The sequence below is a fragment of the Pristiophorus japonicus genome, chromosome 21 (assembly GCF_044704955.1).
Source record: "Pristiophorus japonicus isolate sPriJap1 chromosome 21, sPriJap1.hap1, whole genome shotgun sequence".
Taxonomy (NCBI): domain Eukaryota; kingdom Metazoa; phylum Chordata; class Chondrichthyes; family Pristiophoridae; genus Pristiophorus; species Pristiophorus japonicus.
The window spans coordinates 6,198,138-6,225,620 of NC_091997.1; the positions used below are offsets into that span (position 1 = coordinate 6,198,138).

General features: G+C 46.0%; 1 protein-coding gene across 1 annotated transcript in view; it reads right to left on the minus strand.

Moving 5' to 3' along the window:
• LOC139233595 (voltage-gated delayed rectifier potassium channel KCNH4-like) overlaps nt 1-27,483 on the minus strand; it is a 225,905-nt gene that overhangs the window by 95,817 nt on the left and 102,605 nt on the right. Inside the window, exons 3-4 of the mRNA XM_070863997.1 lie at nt 17,929-18,060; nt 11,763-11,893 (exon numbers count right to left, since the gene is read on the minus strand). Coding sequence (XP_070720098.1) covers nt 11,763-11,893; nt 17,929-18,060 — 263 coding nt within the window. The remainder of the gene's footprint in view (nt 1-11,762; nt 11,894-17,928; nt 18,061-27,483) is intronic.

The following is a 27,483-nucleotide window of genomic DNA, read 5'->3' on the forward strand; positions in this document are numbered from 1 at the left end:
ATCTGTCACCATTCAGATAATAGTCTGTCTCTCTGTTTTTACCACCAAAGTGGATAACCTCACATTTATCCACATTATACTTCATCTGCCATGCATTTGCCCACTCACCTAACCTATCCAAGTCACTCTGCAGCCTAATAGCATCCTCCTCGCAGCTCACACTGCCACCCAACTTAGTTTCATCCGCAAATTTGGAGATACTGCATTTAATCTCCTCGTCTAAATCATTAATGTACAATGTAAACAGCTGGGGCCCCAGCACAGAACCTTGCGGCACCCCACTAGTCACTGCCTGCCATTCTGAAAAGTACCCGTTTACTCCTACTCTTTGCTTCCTGTTTTAAGCCCTTGAAGCTCAACTGCCTTCTGAAAAAAAAAACATTAAAAATAATTTCTACATGGCAGTCTTCAGCTCTGAAAGATGAATTGCCTTCCGCACCTAATAAAATGGGAAAAGTGCTTCAGCACTAACACGAATAGCTCAGCAAGCCAGAGAAGGGCACCCAGCTTCCAGTTATGTGTAGGGGGGTCAGCATTGCAAGTGGGGTCCTAAAAACCAGAGGGGACAAGAGGCCCTCCAGAAAGAAGGATGTAGGACCTGATCAGCGAAACCCTCACTGCCAGCAGTTTTGTCCCCATGACCTGGCTCCAGTACCCAAAGAAGCTTCATGACCTCAGACCAGTGGTTAAGGTCAGTAAATGCATCTTCAAAAGCCGTCTCCCACCAACTGCACCACTAGCCTCACACACTGCTCAATGCACGACCCCCCCCCCCCCATCACTCCCTACCAACAATCTGCACCAAACACAAGGTATACCTCCCATTCCTAGCTTCACCTCATCCCCTTGAAGGAGACAATGCTGGCCATTCTTGGCAGGAGCATGGCTGAGCCCTTGAACAGCGGCAGGTCTGAAAGGACACAAGATGCTGGTATCCTCGTACATTATCCTCCTTCTCGCATCACCCTCTTGCTTTTCTATGCTCCCCTCATCGCAACTCCACCCTTAGACCTTCCCCATTTCACACAGCCAAGAAATGCAGCCTGCCCAGCCATTGGTTGACCAAGAAGAGAGAGATGATAGTGAAGAAGAAGAAAAAGAAAAAGGAGAAGGAACAATGTCACACGATTTCACACTCCCAGTCACCAGCTCCTCAAGTTCGACCTACAAGGCCATTTGCAGTGTCCCCCACTAAAAGTCAGCAGCCTTCCATGAGCCGTGCTGTTACCACTGGGGTAGCACTGCGTGACATCAGTAAGGTAGGCAAAGGCACACACAAGACAGTCACAAAGGGACTGAGGGTGCTGAGTTGATTTCTTGATATCATATTGGATGGATAGATGTATAAAGTTGGATGGGGAAGTTTGCTTTCTGGTGGCTTTTACTTCAGCATTGACGCTGTGATGGTCAATAACAGAGGGACGGTAAGGTGTGGGACTAATGTTGAAAGGGGAATTGGGGTTGTGGGCACTGGTACTGCAAGCGGATGACTCCATCCCAGATATCCCAGTCAGAAAGGGGCTGCCTGTATTGCATTCTTCCTTCTGCATCTTTTCTTCTCGCTGCGAGTGAATGCTGGAAATCTGAAATAAATGCAGAAAATGCTGGAAATACTCAGCAGGTTGGGGCAGTATCTCGAATCTCGATCTGAGACGTGAACTCTGTTTCTCTCCCCACGGATGCTACCTGAACGGCTGAGAATTCCTGCATTTTCTGTCTTCTCAGAGGCCTTCCTTTACCATCTGAGGCCTTGCAAGTGTCCAACAGCACTCCCTGCACACCTCAACCACTTTTAACATCTATTGCACCAAGCCACTACTTCAATAAAATATTAAGGGGCCGAAATTGCCCCCAGACCGAAACAAGGTGCACCTACTGCTACAAATGATTTTTTTTCCACCCCAATCCATGGGGTGGAGAGTCGAGCGAAATTGAGGTCCTAAAAGTTTTTTTTTCTCCGGGCGTTGTTTGGGCGGCTGAGGGGCGGAAGTCGTTTGGGAGCGGGGCGGAAGTCGGGCGGTCAGCGCGGCGACGCTTATGATGTCAGTGCGACACGGCGTCACAACAGTTAAAGGGGAGGGCCACTGCGAGTTCTGCACAAGGTTTACTTGGACCCACTGGGCCACAAGGGAGGATTCCGGCCGGGCCAGCGGCCTGGTACGCAAGAGGGTGTGCCGGGCTGCTTGTTGGCGGCCTGGCCGAACCTGTGGCCGGCATTGTCGGGCTGAATTCAGAGTTGGCTGACTATTAAAATAAAATGGCAGCCTCCCCTTTAAGGGTGGATGCACAAGCAGCTTCCCGCCGGGGAAAGCTAGAGGGGGGGCACCGAGCGGTGGACAAGCCACTCCCGTGGGGCAATTTCCCACGTGGGGCGGAAAGGGGGTCGCGCCGGTCGGAAAGGGGTCGGCGTATGACCGAGGGGGCAGGAATACGGGCGGGGCGGTAGCGTACACCGTCACAAAAATAAAGGAGGCCAATTTCTCAAATGTAGGCATTTCCGACCTGACTGAGCGATAGGTGCTTACCGACTCAAAGAGGCGGTAACGGCTCCTGCAGAAAGGGTCAGTTTCGGCCCCTAAAATTCCAGTCCGAAAGCTTAAATACAAACTTACCTGAAAGATGTGTGTGCCCCTTTAAGAAGTGCTTGCAGTGTCTCTGTCAGTCTGCTGTACACTCGCTTTTCAGAGCACGCTTCGGACCCAGCGCTAAACACAAACTAAAGTGCAAAGGTCCAAGTTTGCAGAGTGTAGAGTGTGGTGCCAAGTTGCTGTGCATACGCTCTCCAGGGCCATTGCTGCTAACGGCAGAACTGCTGCTCTCATCAAAATGGCGGCCGTTGAGTCCCACGCCAGAGGCGGGCGGAAGAGCACTGGTTGAATTTGTTTCAGGAATCTGCCAGTAAAGGCCCAGGTGTCCTGACGAAGGGTCCACACCTGAAATATTAACTCATCTGTTCTTGCCACACTTGCTGAATTTTTCCAGCATTTTCTGTTTTTTTTGCTTTAGATTTCCAGCATCTGCAGTTGTTTTGCTTTTTGCATATTCCAGAAAGCGTTTGCTTCTCCCCTCCTTTAGTGAAATTCCTCCTTGTCTTGTCCTTTCTTGTCCAAATAAATGTGTTTTTTTTTAAAATAAGGGGACACATACAGAATGAGTAGAATGGAGCTTGAGAAAGAGAGGCAAGGAGATGTATAAAGAGTATTTACTATTCAATCGGTTCTAAAACAAGAATCGCACTTGACAGACAAGCCTTCTCCGATCCATCCATCAGTTTGACTGACACATGATTGGACAGCATGTTCAGTGGGTATTTATAAATATTAACTGATGGTTTGGCAGCGACACATTGCATTAAAGTACTTGTGATTTCCCCAAATCACACATATTCTGAACTCAAATGCTGCTGTGGGAAGATACCGGCCTCAAAACCAGGCTGGTGAACAAGTGTGGGACCTGCTCTTCAATTATGCACTTTTTAAATTTCCCCTCTCCATTTTCCACCAATTTTCTCCACTCCTCCTGTCATGACAGTACTGACTCACACTGGGATACATTTACAAGGGCCCCAGGCACCCTCCGGTACTTTCCCGAGTGGCCATTATTCATGTGTGAGCCTAGATAAAGACTATTCAACTGCAGAGGGCATCGCCATTAAATCCAATACAGTCCTGGATCCTGGCCAATTTGTCCGTTCTCGCTCAAGGTTTCTGAGGCCTATGGTAATGTCTCCAATGATGCCTTGTGTAACATTAGTTAATTAAACACAGCATGGCGATCAGCTTGAGATTTTGTCTGTATGGCTCAGCTATTCACATGGTTAACTGGCTGGATGCCCTTCGCTGAACTATAATAGACCAAAGCCTTGGGGAAGAGGAACCTCCTCTCTACTAGAATAGCTAATTACTGATTATTTGGCATTATTCTAGTCCATTAAAATTGGCCGAACACAAAAAAATATTAAATTTACTGCAAAAGCAGATCAGCCAGTTTAAAACATGCGTTAACTTAATCCTTTATAAAAAATCTAGCCCCAACTCGCCAATACAGAATCTGCAGTGTGCTGATAAAGGACTAATACATTAAGGAATACAGATGACAAAGCGTAGTTTAATAACATCTCATTTCAGACGTGCCACTGCCTCGGAATATACGCTAGAATTCACTATACTTTACTGAAAATAATAATATACTTTAATGGCTTTTAAAACGTTTCTATTTTTTTATGTCCCCTTTATTCCTCACCCCCCCCCCCAAAAACATTTTCTCCTTCACCCCGGGGTAGATTTCACAGGCATCTGTAGCTCTTGGACACCTCAACAAGCAGCTATTTTAGGGATTGAGTTTGGGCAATTTTAACCCAACCCGCCCATTGGGAAACTGATGGGATCAGGCACAACCCTGATTTCACACCCCACTCAATCTTACTCGATTTTTTCCTTATTCATTCACAGGATGTGGGCGTCGCTGGCAAGGCCAGCATTGCCCTTAACTGAGTGACTTGAGTCAACCACATTGCTGTATGTCTGGAGTCACAGATTTCCTTCGCTGAAGGTCATTAATGAATCAGATGGGTTTTTACAACAATCCAGTAGTTTCATGGTCACCATTACTGATACTAGCTTTTTATTCCAGAGTTATTTATTAACTGAATTTAAATTCCCCAGCTGCTATGGTGGGATTTGCACTCATACCTCCAAATCACTAGTCCAGGCCTCAGGATTACTAGCCTAGTAACATAACCACTATGCTAGCTTTCCTGATAAAGTCAATTGAGAGTACCATTGAGTGGAGTGTAAAGCCGGTGATCTATCCAATCCCATGGTTTTCCCGCCTGACGAGTTAGTTTAAAATTTCCCCACTTTTAAGTCAGCAGGGCACAGTAACCAGACCAAACTTTGAGTCACCTGACACCCACACATGCTCACCTACCAGGCTTTCTACTTTTGCCTGTGTAAGTGTGATGAGAAACGGGGCCAAACAGTCAGACTGGGTTTTCAAATCGGTAATAGAGGGAATATCACAGCTTCTATACATTTGATATGCTTCTAAAACATTCTTTAGGCAAGTACTGGCAGAACGTGCTTAGAACAGGAAACTCGGCATTTGATTTGATAGGGAGAGGTAGATTATCGCAAAATCTTGATCAAGAAAAAGAAAATAATAAATCATTTCTAGTTCGTGCAAGTTCTGAGATAGAAAGATCATTTATTAACATACGGCTCAATTTTCCCCAATGCCGTTTTTTGGCGTATTGCCAGAGTTGGGGCCAATTGTTGGCCCCAACTACCCCAAAAAAATAAGTAGCAAGTTTCCCCGTTCTATTTTTTGAAATTAGTGGCACACAGCCTGTCCTGTAGCTTTGGGGGGGTGGAGCCTAATGTCTGCACCGAAAAAATGATGCCCCCCCTTCTGCACATGTGCGGAAAAAAAAGGACGGTTTTGAGGTGATAGCTGTGGGTGTACATGCCCAGTACAGCACCCGGTCTGCATTCGGCCATTTTTAAAGAGCCAGTTGTGTGTGAGAACTTTAATTCTCATTGGAAAAATCAGAGCTGTAATACAACACGGCTCAAGAACCAAGAATTTCTCTCAGGATGAAGTGGAGGCACTGGTTACTGTGACTGAGGCCAGATGGCAGGAGCTGGACACCAGCACAGGTCACATAAAAGTTTCACCAAAAGAAATGAAGAAACACTGGAACCAACTTGCAGAAGATTACTGCGCAATGGTCACCACCCCGAGGTCTGGAGGCCAGTGCAAAAAGAAATGGCAGGACCTTGGTCAAGTAGTTAGTGTAAGTAATATTTTCATTTATTCAATGGAATTGCAGTTGTAAATGTGACCAGCTGTATGTGTCCCACCCAGCAGAAAGACACCCTCTCTAAAAAGTTATATTTTCATCTTTGCAGAGGAAGGTGGCACACAACAAAAGGGAAAGAACTCGAACAGGAGGAGGCCCGGCAAATCTGCACCCACTGACACCCTTGGAAGACAGGGTCGCTGCTTTGATGGGTCCTGCCTGGAGAAAAGCAACCACCACTGCACAAGCTGGGCCCACACTCGAGGGAGAGGGTAAGTCCTGCAAATTCCACAGTCTGGCTTTGCTAAATGTTAAGTACTGGGCGGGCTAGCCAGGCTTCGGGTCCTGGGGATGTCTCCGTCAGCTACGCTTCGGTTGATGCAATGTGTTGTCGTTCATCGTGGTCCTTCAAACCAGCCTGCTGCCTGCGCTGTGTGAGCCTACTCATACCACCCACCCTGCCCCCTCCTCTGCTGCTAACCATTTGTCTGTTCTGTTATATTTTGCAGAACTTGAGGCCAACCCTGACGATGCAGAAGAAGATTAAGACATGGATGAGCCTGAAGAGGAGAACATCTTCAATCCCACCTTCCAGACCAAGAGCATGGGGGTGAGCGGGAGGGGGAGGAGATGGATGAGGCCCCCACTGTTGTAGGAGGAGGTGCAGGTGTCACCCATTGTGGCTCCAGCCCCTTTCCTGAGTGGTACAAGTGTTGGGGCATTCCATGGTTTCCCACTGTCCAAGGCAGGAGATTCCAGTGCGGTGCAGCGAGGCACACCCAGGTCCCCACTGTCCGAGGCTGCAGGTCCCAGTGGGATGGAGTGAGGCACACCCAGGGTGAGGAGGGGAAGGAGAGCTCGACAGCGCTCACCTGAGGTGCAGGATCTAACAGATGTGGTTCAGATGATGGCAATGAGTGTGGAGAGCATTGACCTTATCCGATCACTCCTGGACATCATCAGTGGGGTGGGTGATGAGGTATCGGGACTGTCGGGAGAAGTAACAACACTCACGAGAAATGGGAAAACTGTCAGTGAACATGAGGGAGGGCATGTCACAGGTAGCTGATGCACTGTCCGTGAACATGAGGGAGGGAATGTTGCAGGTAGTTGACACACTGTCAGGGCACATGAGGGAGGGAATGTCAGAGTCAGCTGCTGCAAAAGGGAACACGCCCAGACCTCGCGGCCATTGACAGAATCAACTGCCACTCCAATCCCCCAGGCCAGCTGCTGAAGAGGCCCAAGCTGGGCCTTCCACATTATCGGCTACTCCACCCCCCACCCCTCCCCCACCCCTGGCCTCCACCACCATTCATCAAGAAATGCGCATTACCCGAGATGTTCGAAAGAATAAGCTTGGTACCAACCCGGGAAATGCTGCACCACCGCCTGCGGGCAGGGGTGGAATCACCAAGACCAAGCGCAGTGGGAGGGTCTTAGAATAAGGTGGAGGAGAGATGGGTGCAGGCTTTCTTTGCTGCTGCTGCTGTTGTTGTTGTTATTATTATTGTTACTGTTGTAACTGTACTCAAATTAAAAGTTTTTTGTAAGTTATGTAAATTTACAAGTTTAAAAGTTTGTAAGTGATCTTAAAGTTTTTAAGTGATCTTATGGTTTGTAAATGATGTCAAAGTTTGTAAGTGATCTTAACTGAAAACTTTAAAGTTTGATACAAGAATATTTTAATTAAAGTTAAGTTAAGTACAAACATATGTTTGCTAAACTTTTGAACAAAAGATATTTTAAATTATAATTGAATCATTTCCATTATTTGTTCCATTATTAGCATAACCTTTTGAAGTAAAGAAGAATCATTTCCATTATTTGTTCCATTAACACAACACAATATTACGGAACAGGTCCATACAGTAAACATGGTCCATGTGGAATAGTTGCCGCTGAGCCCTCAGGCAGCAAAGCGTCCACGGATGAGCTGCTGGCGCAAGGCTCGAGCAATCGTTAAAGGGGCACGACGGCCCGCCCTCTTCCGCCCTCGTGCTTCGGGTTCAGGTAGTTGCATGGCTTCCTCGTCCTCCTGCTCATCCTCCTCCTCATTATCTGCATCTTCCTCATCATCATCAGCCACTCTCCCCTCAGGTGGGTCTTCTACTACCAGCAGCTGATGCCTCATGATGGCTAAGTTATGCAGCATGCAGCACACAACAGTGAACTGACCAACAATCTCAGGGGAGTATTGCAAGTAGCCTCCGGAATGGTCCAGGCATCAGAAACACTGTTTCAAGATGCCAATGGTCCTCTCTATTATGCTGCGCATCGCAATATGCGACACATTGTATTCCCGGTCAGCTTCCGTCCGGGTTAGGCGTAGGGGCGTCATGATCCAGGTGGCGAGGCCGTACCCTCTGCCCTTCTGGCTGCTGCTGAAACATGACAGATGTAGTGCTCTCACGTAGGATAAATGCTTCATGGGTCCTCCCAGGGTATCTTGCATCAACTGACATGATGCGATTCATGTCGTCACACACAAGTTGCATGTCAATGGAGTGGAAGCCTTTTCTGTTCCTGTACATTTTGGAATCCTCCAAAGGTGCTCGCAAGGCGATGTGGGTACAATCAATGCAGCCCTGTACCTTTGGGAAGCCAGCAATCCTTGAGAAGCCCACAGCCCTTTCACAAATTGCCTGGGCAGTCATGGGGAATTTTATGTCGTCATTCCTCCGGGCATATAGTGCAGCAGTCACCTGCTGAATGCAGATATGTGTTGCGTGTTGAGAAATGGAGCACACATCCCCAGTTGTGGCCTGGAACGATCCAGATGCATAGAATGAAAGTGCAGTTGTGACCTTCACTTCAACTGACAAAGCAGTCCTCCTGACGCTTCTAGGTTGCAGGTCTGCTTTTACTAACACACAGATCTCGGTAACAACTTATTTGTGGAAATGCAGCCTTCTGACACAGTCTGCATCACTCAGGTGCAAGTATGAACTCCTGTCTCGATATACCCGACGTGGGTAAGGCTTCCTTCCCATCATCCTACATGCTCTGAGGTTCCTCGTGCGATGATATCAAATCAATTGTCTCCTCCGCAGCACTATCATGCAGAAGGCTTGCATGAGGTATGACATTGTCAGTATTGCCCCCATGATTAAGTTGTACCTTTGCAAGTAGCTCAAAATGGCAGGCAGGACAAGGATCTTTGTTGTCTCTCTCCTCAAGGATGGCGCCTTTGTATGGACCAGACCCAGGTCTGAGCATGCGCAATAGGCTTGCTTAGATTGGGACACACCTCCCCGCCTGCCCCCGAGCTTCATTTGATGCATACTGGCATAGTGTAAGGGTGCTCATCCCTTCAGTTCGGCTTCCACCCGCCTCCCGCCAACCCCCCCACCCCTCCCCCAGGTTTCATTTGATGCATTGTGTAATGTTTCTCATCCCATCAGTTCAACTTCCACACCTCCCAGAACACCCCCCCCCACCCCTCCCCCGGGCTTCTTTTCAAGCTGAGCCCCGAGCCCCTGTGTCCAGGCAAGGGACTGATTCTGCCGGCCGACGCTCTGACCCTCGAGCCCGGTTTGGAGACGTTCAGTGGTGACGTGGCATTTTTTAAAAATCCAAACTTAAAGAATTGCAATAAAACTTCCATTTTCTGCGTTTTCAGTTGGAAATATTTAAGCTTGATGACGCATATTTATGTGTTCTTGACTCCCTCCAAAACTTTGCCGAAAAACACTGGCATCTTTGTGCGCCAATTTTTTTAATGTGCGCTTCTTAAGTGCCCAGAAGATTTTTTGGGGGTGGTCCTAGGAGAAATGTAAATTGGCCAAACTTGCATAAATGTGAAAAACTAGCACAGACATCAGGTTACCCCTACGACGCAAAAAAAAAAAATGAATCTAAAAAAAACGTAACTTACTGAGTTACGCTGGCGCACAATCTTTGGGGAAACTTGGATTTTTTAAATTTAGGTCAAAAAATGCGGCGCATGCCACAAAAAACGCTGCATATCACTGGGGAAAACTGACCCCAATGTATTTAATTGTTACAAAATTGCTAAAAATGAAGGGCAGTTTTTTGTAAATCGTAATTTTGGATTGAGAATCCTAAACTAAATTAAATTGATTAAAATCAAATTCCCTCCTGAAATATCCCACTAGGTACAGATGGTCAGTAAATTGAACATTTAAAGTACATTCAAACATGCTGTAAACTGTAGCGGAAAAGGCCACTCAAACCTCAACCCACTAATGAAAACGGTTGCTTTTAACTACAGACTCTCTGCTTCAATTTAGTTCCCTTTGATTGAAGCTGATGGCTAATCACACTTCCCTGTACAACCTACTAATGCAATCTGTCAAACTGTAACACAAATGAACTCAGTATAAAGTGATGCTCCATCAGAAACACAGAACCTTCACAGCAAAGTTAAGGGAACCTTGAGTAAGATTACAGTTAAAGGAAAAAAGTGGCTAGCCAAGCTTTCCCTCCGACCCAACGCAGTTTATTGTGGACATCTCAACGGCTGTGGCTGCAAAGCGCTCACTAATTGGGAAGCCCAAGGCCGGCCAGAAATTTGGCTTCAAGCCTCATTGAAATAATCAGTGCCTGTTACACCTCCTGTTACACCAGGCAACTTGTCCTTGTGCCGAAATGAATTTCAAACCGCCTGCCTCATTGGCAGAGGCCCAGATTAGTGGTGGGTAAGTGCCGGAGGTGGGGGAAAGGCGGGAGCGTACAGCGGGAGAGTGTTGTGAGCCGGGAGGAGCACTTACCCTTTTGGTGATTGCCAGTTCCTAAACCACATTCACACCAGAAAAACCTAAGCTGACTGGGCCCAGTGTGTCTGTTCTGCTCAGGGCAGCCCAGCTTCTCACAGCTGTCCAAAAATAACCATTAAGACCCTCAACAGCAGATACAAAGGGCCAGCGCCTGTTTTTGGCAGTCTCCCCTGATGCCTGAAAGCTGTCCATGGTCAAAATGGCCTTGGATGGGTTTCAGGTGTCTTTGGGGCGCAGGCCATAACCCTGAGACATTGCTAATTCTTGTCTCCATTTTATGTCCTGAAAATGGTTGCAACAAGGACCAATTTCTATGCTGATGAGTTGGAGTAAGGGAGTGCAGTGAAGATGAAGGGAAGAGGAAGATCACGTAGGATTGAATATTTGGAGTTTCGAAGGGACGTTCAGAGGAGCATTGACTACAGCTAAATAATAGCACCGTGTTGTATTGAAAGATGAACGGAAGATATGATTTCTCTTGAATGCCATGACTGATTTCTCCAATATTCAGGAGAGCTGGAGAGCTTTGCAGTTGAATCGAATAGTGTATTAGAGATCCACCTAGTGGACTACTGTGGTAATGCAACTGCTGATGTATAACAATAAAGGATCGTATGACATGGTCACATGATGACAGTTGGAGCCATCTTGCAGAGTGTGCTTGTTAGTGATGTCATAAGAAAATATCACAAATAGGACATTTAATTCTGTTCACCACATGCTCTTATTATTCACTGGAGCAAGACTGCAAGTGGCCCCAAAGCCGACACCTCTACTCTACTGCCCGCCGATTATCTGTGCCCTGTGCTAGATACTCAGGACCTCGGGTATACAATCAGCACCTTGATTTCAAGCCACTATGTGCCAGTCTATCTGGAAAAGAAGCAGCAGAGTCAGTTGTGGTGCCTCTCCCCATCCCTGCTGTCCTGCACGGCATGTCCAGTCGCAGTTGCTTTCTGATCTCTGTACTTGAAGAAGCTGTGCACCACGATATTAAAAATCCCCGATTTGTGAACCAGTCTTAGGACCTTCACCAACTTCTTACCTTTTTGATAAAATTGTCCAACCCAACTGAGACCAGAATGATTTTAGGATGCAAGAAAACGTACTATCAAACGTCACAGTATGTCGTACATGTTGGGGGGAAACGGAAGACACGATTCATCCTCTGCTTGCAATGGAACAATAAAGTAGGTAAATTCATAGAAAAGGGACATACTCACGTTATTCAGCGTAACTTTATTTTTGTCTCGTTTTCGAAGGTGGCTGGTCAGGTGGTAGAGGACTGTTCTGCCCTGTCTGCGAGCAGCACTAAAATGGGACCCACTATTCTTTTTGTTCTTGCGCTTTTCCTCTGTCAAGAAGAACGGAAGAAGAAAATAAAAACTAAACCCAGGCAATACAAATGAACTTCAAGGAAAACGAGAGACATCCGCCCTCTCGGCTGAGTCTTCAGGTTCTTTCTCGTTTCTGTTCTCTGCTCGTGAGGGCATCTGAAGTAGCTCGAGAACGTTTACAAGATAGATAAAAAGAAAAAGAAAGACTTGGATTTATATAGCGCCTTTCACGACCATTGGACATCTCAAAGCGCTTTACAGCCAATTAAGTACTTTTGGAGTGTAGTCACTGTTGTAATGTGGTAATGAGGATACGGATGAGGAAACCCATAGTGCTCTCTTAGCTCATCCCTTCAGAAAGGCCCTACAGACCCCCATCATGATATCGAACTGTTCTTAAATGATTTCAGTGTTTGACCTCCACTACCCTACCTAGAAGTCCATTGCAAATGTTGGATTACCTTGCATGACGAAAAGCTTCTGGGTTCCAGTCCTAACGTTATATGCATGTGTCTGAACCATGCCCCTTATTCTACTGTCACAATTTAGTTTATCTTCTCAATACCCTTTCATACCTTATATACCTCTCTGTTGCCTTTTCTGAAGTTTCTCTCATCTTCCCTCATATGAGGGGACTTGACAAGGTGGATGCAGAGAGAATGTTTCCACTGATAGGGGAGACTAGAACTAGGGGGCATAATCTCAGAATAAGGGGCCGCCTATTTAAAACTGAGATGAGGAGGAATTTCTTCTCTCAGAGGGTTGTGAATCTGTGGAATTCATTGCCTCAGAGAGCTGTGGAGGCTGGGTCATTGAATAGATTTAAGACAGAGATAGACAGTTTCGTAACCAATAAGGAAATAAGGGTTATGGGGAGCGGGCAGGAAAGTGGACCTAAGTCCATGATCAGATCAGCCATGATCAGATTAAATGCCTACTCCTGCTCCTATTTCTTATGTTGTTCTTATCTAACTTCTTTGATGCTAATTGATGCTAAGCCTGCCATATACTTGCCAGTAATGAATTTTTTATAATATTTGTCTCTCAAGGTAATACAAACAGATTCATTATCAGAGAAAATCAGACATGAATATTCATGTCTCAATGTGAATTAAGTGTTTAAAACCATCAACAAATTTGAATATGGTATTAATAACTGATGTTAATTCCAAGTACATAATTCAAGGTGTTAGATATTAAGGAGATGTTTCACAGCACAAAACCCCATTGTATAAATTTCTTCAAACAAACTACCAGACAAATCCATAGCATCAGAAGGAAGACAGAGAGGAGTTAGGGGCAGTTTTTCTGAATAGTTGGAAGTGATAGTGGACACCTTCAGGGTTTCGTTCTTGGGCAACTTCTGTTCATGGTGTAAATCACTAGTTTGGATATAAGCCTAGAGGTTTCCAATTTTGCATGAGATACCAAAATAGGAGTTAATTCTTTAGAAGGCAACAACAACTTGTATTTATATAGCGCCTTTAACGTAGTGAAATGTCGCAAGGCGCTTCACAGGAGTATTATGAGATAAAAACAATTTGACACCGAGTCGCATAAGTAGAAATTAGCGCAGGTGACCAAAAGCTTGGTTAAAGAGGTAGGTTTTAAGGAGCGTCTTGAAGGAGGAAAGAGAGGTAGAGAGACGGAAAGGTTTAGGCAGGGAGTTCCAGAACTTGGGGCCAAGGCAACCGATGGAATGGCCACCAATAGTTGATATTCAGGGATTCTCAAGAGGGCAGAATTAGAGGAGCGCAGACATCTCGGGGGGGGGATTGTGGGGCTGGAGGAGATTACAGACAGAGGGAGGAGCGAGACCAAGGTTGAAAATATTGAAATTGAGGTGTTGCTTAACCAGGAGCCGATGTAGGTCAACAGGCACAGGGATAGTGGGTGAGCGGGACTTGGTGTGAGTTAGGACATGGGCAGCCGAGTTTTGAATCACCTCTTGTTTACATAAGGTAGAATGCGACAGGCCAGCCAGGTGTGCATTGGAATAATCAAGTCTAGAGATAACAAAGGCATAGATGAGGGCTTCAACAATAGATGAGCTGAGGCAAGGGCGGAGACGGGCGTTGTTACGGAGGTGGAAATAGGCGGTCTTAGTTTTGCTGCGGATATGTGGTCGAAAGCTCATTTCAGGGTCAAATATGACACCAAGATTGTGAACAGTGTGGTTCAGCCTCAGACAGAAGTTGGGGAGAGGGATGGAGTCAGTGGCTGGGGAACAGAGTTTGTGGCGGGAACCGAAATCAATGGCTTCGGTCTTCCCAATATTCAATTGGAGAAAGTTTCTGCTCATCCAGAACTGGATGTCGGACAAGAAGGCTGACAATTTAGAGATCGTGGAGGGGGTCATGACAAGTGGTGTTGAGGCAGAGCTGGGTGTCATCAGCGTACATGTGGAAGCTGGCGGATGATGTCACCAAGGGGCACCATGTAGATGAGAAATAGGAGGGGGCCAAGGATAGATCCTTGGGGGCACCAGAGGTAACGATGTGGGGTTGGGAAGAGAAGCCATTGCAGGTGATTCTCTGGCAATGGTTAGATAGGTAAGAACGGAACCAGGCGAGTGCAGTCTCACCCAGCTGGATGACAGTGGAGAGACATTGGAGAAGGATAAAGTGGTCAACCGTGTCAAAGGCTGCAGACAAGTCAAGAAGGACGAGGAGGGATAGTTTGCCTTTGTCACAGTCACAAAGGATGTCATTTGTGACTTCGATGAGAGCCGTTTCGGTGCTGTGGCAGGCGCGGAAACCGGATTGGAGGGGTTCAAACATGGAATTGCGGGAAAATGGGCACGGATTGGGAGGTGACAACACGTTCAAGGACTTTGGAGAGGAAAGGGAGGTGGGAGGTTGGAGATGGGGCAGTCATTTGCAAGAACGGTGGAGTAGAGGAAAGGAAATGAATGGGATACTGGCAAGATAGGCGAATAGGCTATAAAGTGGCAGGTAGAATTCAATATTGTAAGTGTGTGGTGATTAATATTGGTAAAAAAAAAACAGCAGTAATTATGCTCTGAATAGAAGTAGGCTTAGTGCTGTGGAAGAGAATAAACCTGGCAGCATTCATGCCTCTGACATGTTGTAGGGTTAAACCCTTCAGCAGCACAAAGTGTCATGCATCATCATCAACCAATTCATTTCGGCAAGTGGAATTATCAACTTGGGAAAAATTGGCAGAATTCAACTGCAAAAATAAGGAGCCCGAAATTGATGAACTCACCCAGTGCCGCCACATTCCTCCTGAAGTTCCGTCTAGTGCCACGTTCAATGTGGGCTGGAGCGGGTGGGAACGGCCCGCTGACGTCAGCAGATGGCCAAGATACACAGCAGCCCTCCTGCCCACCGAGATGCCAGATTGGTGTGGGCGGGAGTCGGCGCCAGAACGGGGAAGGATCGTTGGCTGGGAAAAGCTGATTTTCGGCGCGTGCACATCGCGCCCCAAAAAATGTCGGGGCTCGTCTGTCCCCGACAGGAAGTATGAAGATCCTTCCGATTGTGTTTTTTTTTTCTGATGATATTTCTTTGCAGGTCTTCGGCCCTCCGTGGACCCATCTCCATCCTCGGCGGCACTTGGGCGGCAAGCGCCTTTGCCGCCGAGAATGAGAGCTCCCGCCAGCTGCCACCCAGTCCCTTACTTGCCGCCCGCCGCCCTTTGAAGGACCTTCACGATGAATATCCCACCCAAAATACCATCAGGTACCTCGGCAGCCCTTTGGGCGGCACTTGGCTGGGCGGGGTCCTTCACCAATTTTAGGCCCTTGGGGAGTTAATAGTTTTTTACAATATGTAAATCTGCGTTTTCTGTAGTGGCTACTGGCTGGATATTTGTTAATACATGCGTGAATTGTGCCCAGTCTTTCAAGATGGTCGTGACTTAGAGAAAATAGGACTTAACAAATCTCCATATCATTATCGTCTCATCCACCCTCATCTGCCTCAGTACTGCCTGTAAATTGAGTGACACAAAGAATAAAATCCATCTTTGGCTGCTCACACAGAGCTCTATAGTATTGTAGCTCTATCCACACTGAATTGTTACATCATTACAGGAAATATCAGCAACCTCTGATGGAGTTGAAATTACTCTCTGCAATATTAGCAAACAATATTTGTATCAAATTCCTTTATCCGACATTTTAATGGAGGTGCTAACCATTGTATTTTAAACATATTATAATAATGGATAAAGGAATTCCTCATCATCATCATCAGAGGCAGTCCCTCGGAATCGAGGAAGACTTGCTTCCACTCCCAAAGTGAGTTTTTTGGTGGCTGAACAGTCCAATACGAGAGCCACAGACCCTGTTACAGGTGGGACAGACATTCGTCAAGGGAAGGGGTGTATGGGACTGGTTTGCCGCACGCTCCTTCCGCTGCCTGCGCTTGACCTCTTCACTCTCTTTGCATTGAGACTCGAAGAGCTCCCGGATGCACTTTCTCCACCTCGGGCGGTCTTCGGCCAGGATCTCCCAGGTGTCAGTGGTGATGTCGCACTTTACCAGGGAGGCTGTGAGGGTGTCCTTGTAACATTTCCGCTGCCATCCTTTGGCTCATTTACCATGAAGGAGCTCCGCATAAAGTATTTGCTTAGGGAGTCTCGTATCTGGCATGCGAACTATGTTGCCTGCCCAGCGAAGCTGATCGATTGTGGTCAGTGCTTCAATACTGGGGATGTTAGCCTGGATGAGGACACTGATGTTGGTGCACCTGTCCTCCCAGGGGATTTGCAGGATCTTGCGGAGACATTGTTGGTGATATATCTCCAGCGACTTGAGGTGCCTTCTATACATCGTACATGCCTCTGATCCATACAGGTAGGCAGGTATTACTACAGCCCTGTAGACCATGAGCTTGGTGGTAGATTTGAGGGCCTGGTCTTCAAATACTCTTTTCCTCAGACGGCCGAAGGCTGTACTGGCACATTGAAGACGATGCTGAATCTCCGCAAAGTTAATGCCGGGGCACTTAGAGACCTAGCTAAGAGAACCCTCTCCAGCCAGCGCCTCACAATCAATCTGGCGTGCCTTGATGACCCTGAGATGCTGAATGCCCATAGTGCTTGGTCTGCCCTCCAGGCCTCTATAACCAGTGTCTGTGAAGAGACACTTTGTCACTCAACCAGAAAACACCAGGACTGGTTTGATGAAAATGATCAGGAGATCAAAGAACTAATAGATTGCAAAGGAATTCTATGAATTTATTAAATGTGCAAATGCTAATGTCCTAAAGCACAATTTTACGCCCTCGAAAGTCAAAGTTAAAGAAACATTAAGGGTGTCATGAAAAGAGCAGACATTAGATTTTATTCATGACATTCTATAATAATGCATTATGCTTTGACCATTAGAGCCTATTCTTAATTCCTAGAATGTGGGTAATTGAAGCTATAGCACATCATTACACCACTTGTTGATGTTAGGAGCTTCAGAATGGCTTGCAAAGCAATCTTAGTATCATAGATTCTGTGTTGTGGTGTTCCTCAGTCTCTGCACATTGTCTCAGAAGTGTAAGGTTCAAAGTGGCTCCAGTATTTTGTTTTGAATTAAAGGTGATAATTGTAGCACTATTAAAAAAATGTTGCGATAGGAAAGAAAAAAGTCCCGTTGAAAAGTAAACTTTAAAAAAAAGCAACTTTATAAAAATATTAATATTTTGTAGACTCGCAGTTACAGAACATGAGAGACTCTCCAACATTACGCTCCAACATTAAATACACGCAAGAGATGTTTAAATGTAATATTACAAAACCATTCATTACAATGGACTGCAGATGTTACAACATTACCAAGTCATGGATATTAATACATTATATGAAGTTCTCTTTGGGTTTCAGTCCTGTATCCATTGACAGCGACAATGAGTGCAATCTCTACTGGTTACATCTATACCACAGGGATAACAATGTAATCACTGGAACTTTAACAAGCAAACCAGAGTATTGTTCCAGTGTACGTTGAACTGATTGCTGTGAGATTGGGCAGAAGTGAAAGTATTTGTATAAAATCAGAGAAACAGCACGTATCAAGTCCCATCAATGCCCCTACCTTCCTTCGCGTCCCCCTGGTGGTATTTGCCTCGGGTTTCTGTAACATCCTTAAAGGACACTAGGAACAGCACAACCTCCCCTTTCTCATTCTTAATGGGAACAATGTCAAGCAAACACCAGAATGCAGCTCCTGTAAGTGAAGAGCAGAGAAGTGTACAATGAGCAGGTTAGTGGGGTGATGTATTCAGAAGACAACAATACTGATTCAGCAATCTCATTAAGGGATACATCAAACATCTGTACATTTTACAATCATGGAGCGCTTACAAAAATTGTCATAACTATTCCTTTCAGAAGTATTATTTATCACTTACTTATTATAACACATTACATGGTTTAGTGTAGGACACACATAAATTTAACTGCAAAGGTTATTTCAGATGTTGAGTTTATTGCCAATTTAATACAGCTCAATGATGTTCCATAGAAAATGTGCCCCATGGTATCACAGGTTCCTAAACCGATTCAATTAGTTACTATTAATATCACTGAGATCACAAGTTGTCCATGTTCCTTGTTGCACTAGACGGGTGATTTTAACCTTTCCTGCACAGCAAAAACTGGGCGGTGGGCAGTTAAAATCTCATAGAAGTCTATACAACATTAAACAGTATAGACGCAGGTTGCAATTGTAACCTACTCTTCTGAGCAGGCGGAAAGGACACCTGCTGGAAAACAGCGGGGTCCTTCTTTAAACATGCAGATCAAAATCCAACGAGGTCATCAGGGCCCGACTGCTATTTTAACCAGAGGCCTGCGCGGGGAAGCCATTGTGGCATTCCCGCCAGGCCAACCTACTGGGAAGAGGAGTCGGGGGCCTCAAAATGGCCAAAAGGATCATTTCTTTCACTTTCCTTGTGGAACCAGGAGGAAAGTTTAGACCTCCTCTGCCCTGGGCTTCCTCCCTTCCCTCGGTTGCAAGGACCCCATCTCTGTCTTCCTTCTGGTGTATTTGAATGCTGGTGACCCAACATTCCGCTTCTGCCTGCCAGCCAGCTGTCACTTCCCTCTGATGTCCATTGGTACACTGACGGGATCTATACAGATGAGGCCCAAGAGTTAAGGGGGAAAAATTGGGCAAGAACAGCGCCTCCCACTGAAGTCAGGGCGGGTTTTGCGGCGGCGGTAACATGTAGTGCCCCGCTCTGCTGCACCCGCCGATGCTGACATCGCCCCGGTAGCACCCTGGGACAAAAATTGGCCCTCACCTCCTGGTTTAGTGCCTGGCGCAGACAACAACAGTTTCAGCAGTCGAGTTTCAGTTGGATGTGGGCTGGAGGAGCGCTATTTAAAGGCGCCAGCATCCGGTTAACTTTTTTGTCGGCCAATAATGTTTCCTTCTTAGTTTCACATAGGCAGACAGACATTTTGAGCGATTTGAGTGATTTGTAGTTGAAGGAGTGTTGTGGCTCATAAAGATTCATGATGTTCATTGAAGGCAGATTTGAAACTCCAACATTTATCTCTTTTTATTGGGGCTGTGCTGGCATTGGACTGCGTGCTCCAGCATCGCCGGAGGCAACTGAGGCACAGAGAAAGACAGCAAGATGTGGCCAAGGGAGGAGGGCCAACATGGCTCTCAACATGAGGCTTTACCCTCCCAGGGTATTCTGGCAGCAGTTCCCCTACATCAAGTTCAGTGAGGAGCAGTGTGTTCGAAGGCAGCGCTTCAACAAGGATGTGGTCACAGAGTTCTGCCACCTCCTGCAACCAGATCATGAACCTCAGACCAGGGTGGGGACAGCTCTCTCAGTAGCAGTCAAGGTCACTATCGCACTCAATTTCTACACCAGTGAATCCTCCCAGTGCACAACAGGAAACATCTCCAACGTCTCCCAGTTTGCTATCCATTGCTGCATCCGCGAGGTCACAGATGGTCTCTACAGAAGGAGGAGGGAATACATTTCCTTTCCAGACAGAAACAGCACGAGTGTGCATGTAGCTTTTCGAGGATAGTGGGCTTCTATATGGTGCAGGGCGCCATTGACTGCACTCACGTCGTTTTACAGGCACCGCATAACAATCCTGAGGTATTCCGTAACCACAAAGGCTGACACTCACTTAATGTGCAGTTGATTTGCGACCACACACGCTGAATCCTCACCATCAATGCCCGCTAACCTGGCAGCAGCCACGATGCTTTCATCCTGCGCTAGACTGGTGTGCCAGCACTCTTCCAGCTACCACATCAAGCTCGTGGCTGGCTGCTCAGAGATAAGAGCTATCCACTCTCTACCTGGCTCATGACTCCCCTCTGCAAACATAGAAACATAGAAACATAGGGCTAGACTTTCCACTTCACATCGCCCATCTATGGCCCATCTATGGCTCAGAACAGACCTCTATCGCCCATTTTGAGCAAAAAATGGAAACTAGACTCAAAATATCGCCGGAAAAATAAGCCCTCAAGTTTCCACTTTGATCGCTGAGATGATCGCCAAAATGATTGCCCAGACAAGGCCCATCCCAAGTTTCGGCACTTAGCATGCACTTCGCTGGGCCGATGCAAGGCCCAAAAGAGTGCTCAAAAATAGTTGCTTTTTCAGGGCCTTAGAGAGGGAAATGGGCACTATGGACACCATTTGTAGCCTCTGAGGAAGGATGCAGAATTGTTCTGAGTTATTTAGAGAGTAAAATTGAAGCAAATTGTACTCAGAAATTTGTGACAGGGAATATAAATAAGTATTGTCAACTTATTTCTGCTAAATAGATCTCATATATTGGAATTATTTATTAAATAGCTTTTGCGTAGTGAAGTTATTTAATGATATTCCGTGGGGAAACAGAACAAACAAACAAAAGCATTAAGAACTGTACGTTGTAAAACTTATGTAAATAAGAGAGAAGGTACAAAAGTTGTAGAAATTTTTTTTATTAACAAACAAAATTTTTTTTAAGAACTAATGAACAACACCCTCCCTCCAACCCTCCACCCAAACCCACCCTTCCCTCAAAAACTCCAAAACGTTAGAAGAAGAAATTGAATATTTAAAGAACAAGTGGCCATTGAAGTAATGATAACAAGTGATCATTTCAGTGATGACAACAAGTGACCATTTCAGTCATGCTAACAAGTGACCATTTCAGTCATGCTAACAAGCGACCATTTCAGTCATGAAAACAAGTGACCATTTAAGTCATGCTAATAAGTGACCATAAGAACATAAGAATTAGTAACAGGAGTAGGCCATCTAGCCCCTCGAGCCTGCTCCGCCATTCAACAAGATCATGGCTGATCTGACCGTGGACTCAGCTCCACTTACCCGCCCGCTCCCCATAACCCTTAATTCCCTTATTAGTTAAAAATCTATCAATCTGTGACTTGAATACATTCAATGAGCTAGCCTCAACTGCTTCCTTGGGCAGAGAATTCCACAGATTCACAACCCTCTGGGAGAAGAAATTCCTTCTCAACTTGGTTTTAAATTGGCTCCCCCGTATTTTGAGGCTGTGCCCCCTAGTTCTAGTCTCCCCGACCAGTGGAAACAATCTCTCTGCCTCTATCTTGTCTATCCCTTTCATTATTTTAAATGTTTCTATAAGATCACGCCTCATCCTTCTGAACTCCAACGAGTAAAGACCCAGTCTACTCAATCTATCATCATAAGGTAACCCCCTCATCTCCGGAATCAGCCTCGTGAATCGTCTCTGTACCCCCTCCAAAGCTAGTGTATCCTTCCTTAAGTAAGGTGACCAAAACTGCATGCAGTACTCCAGGTGCAGCCTCATCAATACCCTATACAGTTGCAGAAGGACCTCCCTGCTTTTGTACTCCATCCCTCTCGCAATGAAGGCCAACATTCCATTCGCCTTCCTGATTACCTGCTGCACCTGCAAACTAACTTTTTGGGATTCATGCACAAGGACGCTCACGGCCTTCCGCGAGAGGTGGGCACCGGAGGGACTGGAGTGCATCATCACACCCAGCAACCAAATTTTAATTTGATTTTACGTTTTAAAGTTGATTTGTTTTAATTGCCGGTGCTTTTAGTGTCCCCTTCCCTTTTATAGGGGGCACTGGGGAAAAATTGTGATTTTAGTGCCCAAAAAAAAACAAAAAAAAAAGAAAAACACAAAAAAAAAAAAAAAAAGGGGGGGAAAAAAAAGGGCCTTGTAAATGTCTGGAGTGTCACCCAGGTCGGGTGGCACCGTTTAATGTTTTATGTTTTGCAGGTGAACTCCAAAAAGAGTTTCATGCACAAGGACTCCCAGGTCCCTCTGCACCGCAGCACGTTGTAATTTCTCCCCATTCAAATAATATTCCCTTTTACTATTTTTTTTCCCCAAGGTGGATGACCTCACACTTTCTGACATTGTATTTAATCTGCCAAACCTTAGCCCATTCGCTTAACCTATCTAAATCTTTTTGGAGCCTCTCTGTGTCCTCTACACAACCCGCTTTCCCACTAATCTTTGTGTCATCTGCAAATTTTGTTACACTACACTCTGCCCCCTCTTCCAGGTCATCTATGTATATTGTAAACAGTTGTGGTCCCAGCACCGATCCCTGTGGCATACCACTAACCACCGATTTCCAACCCGAAAAGGACCCATTTATCCCGACTCTCTGCTTTCTGTTAGCCAGCCAATTCTCTATCCATGCTAATACATTTCCTCTGACTCCGCGTACCCTTATCTTCTGCAGTAACCTTTTGTGTGGTACCTTATCGAATGCCTTTTGAAAATCTAAATACACCACATCCATCGGTACACCTCTATCCACCATGCTCATTATATCCTCGAAGAATTCCAGTAAATTAGTTAAACATGATTTCCACTTCAGGAATCCATGCTGCGTCTGCTTGATTGCACTATTCCTATCTAGATGTCCCGCTATTTCTTCCTTAATGATAGTTTCACGCATTTTCCCACTACAGATGTTAAACTAACCGGCCTATAGTTACCTGCCTTTAGTCTGCCCCCTTTTTTAAACAGAGGCGTTACATTAGCTGCTTTCCAATCCGCTGGTATCTCCCCAGAGTCCAGAGAGTTTTGGTAGATTATAACGAATGCATCTGCTATAACTTCCGCCATCTCTTTTAATACCCTGGGATGCATTTCATCAGGACCAGGGGACTTGTCTACCTTGAGTCCCATTAGCCTGTCCAGCACTACCCCGCTAATGATGGTGATTGTCTCAAGGTCCTCCCTTCCCACATTCCGGTGACCAGCAGTTTTTGGCATGGTTTTTGTGTCTTCCACTGTGAAGACCGAAGTAAAATAATTGTTTAAGGTCTCAGCCATTTCCACATTTCCCATTATTAAATCCCCCTTCTCATCTTCTAAGGGACCAACATTTACTTTAGTCACTCTTTTCTGTTTTATATATCTGTAAAAGCTTTTACTATCCGTTTTTATGTTTTGCGCAAGTTTACCTTCGTAATCTATCTTTCCTTTCTTAGTCATTCTTTGCTGTCGTTTAAAATTTTCCTAATCTTCTATTTTCCCACTAACCTTGGCCACCTTATACGCATTGGTTTTTAATTTGATACACTCCTTTATTTCCTTGGTTATCCATGGCTGGTTATCCCTTCTCTTACCGCCCTTCTTTTTCATTGGAATATATTTTTGTTGAGCACTATGAAAGAGCTCCTTAAAAGTCCTCCACTGTTCCTCAATTGTGCCACCGTTTAGTCTGTGTTTCCAGTCTACTTTAGCCAACTCTGCCCTCATCCCACTGTAGTCCCCTTTGTTTAAACATAGTTTAACCATTGTTTAACCATTTCAGTAATGATAACAAGTGACCATTTCAAAAAGAATGGAAAGTGAACAGTTAAGTAATGATAACAAGTGGCAAATGAACATTTAACTATTGAATACAATTGGCCAATTTAGTAACAATAACAATAAGAGTATAATAAATTGATAATAACATTTTAAAACAAGTGAACTATAGAGAAGCACTCCCCCCTCCCTACCTGCGGTCACGTTTCCCTCCAGATCCTGTCCCACCCCGTGTTCTCCCCCCACCTGTCCGTTTTGATCTACCGACACCAAGACGTCGTGCAAGGTGGGATCTCAAGACTTCCTGCCATGGTGGAGGTGACGGAGAAGTAGTGGAAGCCTGAGGCTCTACTTCGGAGTCCGGAGGAACTGTTCCCTCCGTACTCACTTGCGTGCTCGGGGTGTCGCTGCGAGCAGATACGACACCTTGGGGCGCAAAGCCATGTCCAGCCAGCAACGCATGCCGTAGGGCATTGGTTGCGGCTGTCTGCTGCCGAATAGCCTCCAAGGTCTCCCTATCAGTCTGTGACTGCTCAGAAGACCAGTTGGAGAAGTTCTGGCAGAACTCGCTCCAGGATGCTGGAAACGGGCTCCAGTTCGCAGAGAACTGGCTCCAGTTCGCAGAGAATCCCGCGAACCCCTGGAGAAGGCCGGGACCAATCGCGACCGTCTCCCTGCACAGGGAAATCAAGCTCTCTGTCTGGCCCTCCAAGGCAGCTCGCCACGCCGACCGGACCACCGTGGGGTCGGTGTTTGCAATATGACGCGCCTTGACGTCGCCACCTGCACACCGCTTGGTCCCGGTGCTTCTTCCATCTCAATCGAGATGGCCGCAGGTTGTTCCCCCCCCCCCCACAAAAAAAATCTCTTCTTCTTCCGCCTCCTCCTCAATCTCCTCCTCCTCCTCCTCCTGCTGATATACAGCAGCAGGGGTCTGCAGTGGCTCTTCTTCTTCATCCTCCTGTGATGCTGGAGATGTTTCGGTGGTAGTGGACTTCACTGACTCTACGACCATTTGACCTTTAATTTGATAAACAATGTTTAACAATTCAAATCATTGCATTACAATTTTTCTCAAACTCAAAACATTGCAATGCTTTCCATTACCCCATATGCACAAGTGATCACAAGGTTTAACATGACCTAACATGACCTCATTCGAAGATCTATAGTACATCACAATTATAGATCAGATTATATTATAATTGCATAACATTACATGCGTAACTACAATATTTTCAGTATTTACTAATGATTCACACATTGCCCAATGCACATTTCTCATTACTCACATATCTCAAGGGTGGGTTTGGCCACACCACGGGATGTGAGCGAACGGCTTTCTGGCCCCACCAAGGCCACTGTGGGCTCCTCGTAAGCACTTAATGCGTGCATCATGGCAACGCTCTCACCCGTCCTGCGTTGCTACCGATTATTGATCGAGATTTTCTTCTGTAAATGATACAATAACATTGCACGGCATAAGGAAATGGATCAGGCAATTTAAGACATTGAAGACATTTAAGACTGACAGATTTAAATGTTCTATTACAAATTAGCATTACGTTGCATATTTCACACTACAACATTTAACTTTATGCTGTGTTGCATAAATTTATTCATAATTTAGTTATGCTTAAATGTAACCAAATAACATTGCAGATTCTAGTTACTATTTAGATCATTAAATAATACATAAATATAAATTTCAACTTACTCTCGCAGCTGCCAGTAGGCTGTTCCACCGTTTGCGGCACTGGTCCGGTGTGCGCGTTTCATTAGAGGCCGACGTGACCACGTTGGCAATGTTGGACCAAATCCTCCGATATGCACGGGGTGGAGGTTTCCCATGCCTACCCCGTGTCAGATCCTCCCACCTGGAGCTGACAGCATTCACCAGGGCCTCATTGGCCTCCTTGCTGAACGGCTTCCCTCTACGCTTCTCAACTGATCCCTCCATGTCGATTAATATCGGATAATTCAGACCACAAAATGCTTTCTCCTCTCTCTCTCTCTCCCCGACCCTCACAGAGCTTCTGAGCATGACTGATGACCCCTGACCTCCCAAAGTGCGGCAAGGAGCATTAACCTGAAAAAAAAAATCAAGCTACACATGCGCAGTATAGCGTTGCTAGGGAAGCTTTTTTTTCATTCACTTCCATTTTCTTTGGGTGATCGAGAGGTCACCAAGAAATCACATTGCCCATTTGACATCGCCGGGGTAAGACCGAGTGGAAAATCGCAAAAAAAAAATGGGCCTTGAGCCGGCGATCAGCACGGGCGATAGGTCCAGCATCGCTGGAACAAGGCCCATTTTTTTCGGCCTTAGTCACAAAGTGGAAAGTCTAGCCCATAGAAAATAGGTGCAGGAGTAGGCCATTCGGCCCTTCGAGCCTGCACCACGATTCAATAAGATCATGGCTGATCATTCACCTCTGTACCACCTTCCTGCTTTTTCTCCATACACCTTGATCCCTTTAGCCATAAGGGTCACATCTAACTCCCTCTTGAATATATCCAATGAACTGGCATCAACAACTCTCTGCAGTCGGGAATTCCACAGGTTAACAACTCTCTGAGTGAAGAAGTTTCTCCACATCTCAGTCCTAAATGGCTTATCCCTTATCCTTAGACTATGTTCCCTGGTTCTGGACTTCCCCAACATTGGGAACATTCTTCCTGCATCTAACCTGTCCAGTCCCGTCAGCATTTTATATGTTTCTATGAGATCCCCTCTCATCCTTCTAAACTCCAGTGAATACAGGCCCAGTCGATCCAGTCTCTCCTCATATGTCAGTCCTGCAATCCCGGGAATCAGTCTGGTGAACCTTCGCTGCACTCACTCAATAGCAAGAATGTCCTTCCTCAGATTAGGAGACCAAACTGAACACAATATTCCAGGTGCGGCCTCACCAAGGCCCTGTAGAACTGCAGCAAGACCTCCCTGCTCCTATACTGAAATCCCCTAGCTATGAAGGCCAACATACCATTTGCCTTCTTCACCGCCTGCTGTACCTGCATGCCAACTTTCAATGACTGATGTACCATGACACCAAGGTCTCGTTGCACCTCCCCTTTTCCTAATCTGCCACCATTCAGATAATATTCTGCCTTCGTTTTTTGCCCTCAAAGTGGATAACCTCACATTTATCCACATTATACTGCATCTACCATGCGTTTGCTCACTCACCTAACCTGGCCAAGTCACCCTGAGCCTTTTAGCGTCCTCCTCACAGCTCACACTGCCACCCAGCTTAGTGTCATCTGCAAACTTGGAGATATTACACTCAATTCCTTCATCTAAATCATTAATGTTTTGGGTACTGTTGAGGGGGATGACTCATCAGGGGAGGGCAGCAGCAGCCAAGTTCATGACACCGTGGCTGGCTCTGCTGCACAGGAGGGCAGGAAAAAGAGTGGGAGAGCGATAGTGATAGGGGATTCAATTGTAAGGGGAATAGATAGGCGTTCCTGCGGCCGCAACCGAGACTCCAGGATGGTATGTTGCCTCCCTGGTGCAAGGGTCAAGGATGTCTCGGAGCGGGTGCAGGACATTTTGAAAAGTGAGGATGAACAGCCAGTTGTCGTGATGCATATAGGTACCAACGATATAGGTAAAAAACGGGATGAGGTCTTACAGGACGAATTTAGGGAGCTAGGAGTTAAATTAAAAAGTAGGACCTCAAAAGTAGTAATCTCAGGATTGCTACCAGTGCCATGTGCTAGCCAGAGAAGGAATCGCAGGATAGCTCAGATCAATATGTGGCTTGAGAAATGGCGCAGAACAGAGGGATTCAAATTCCTGGGACATTGGAACCCATTCTGGGGG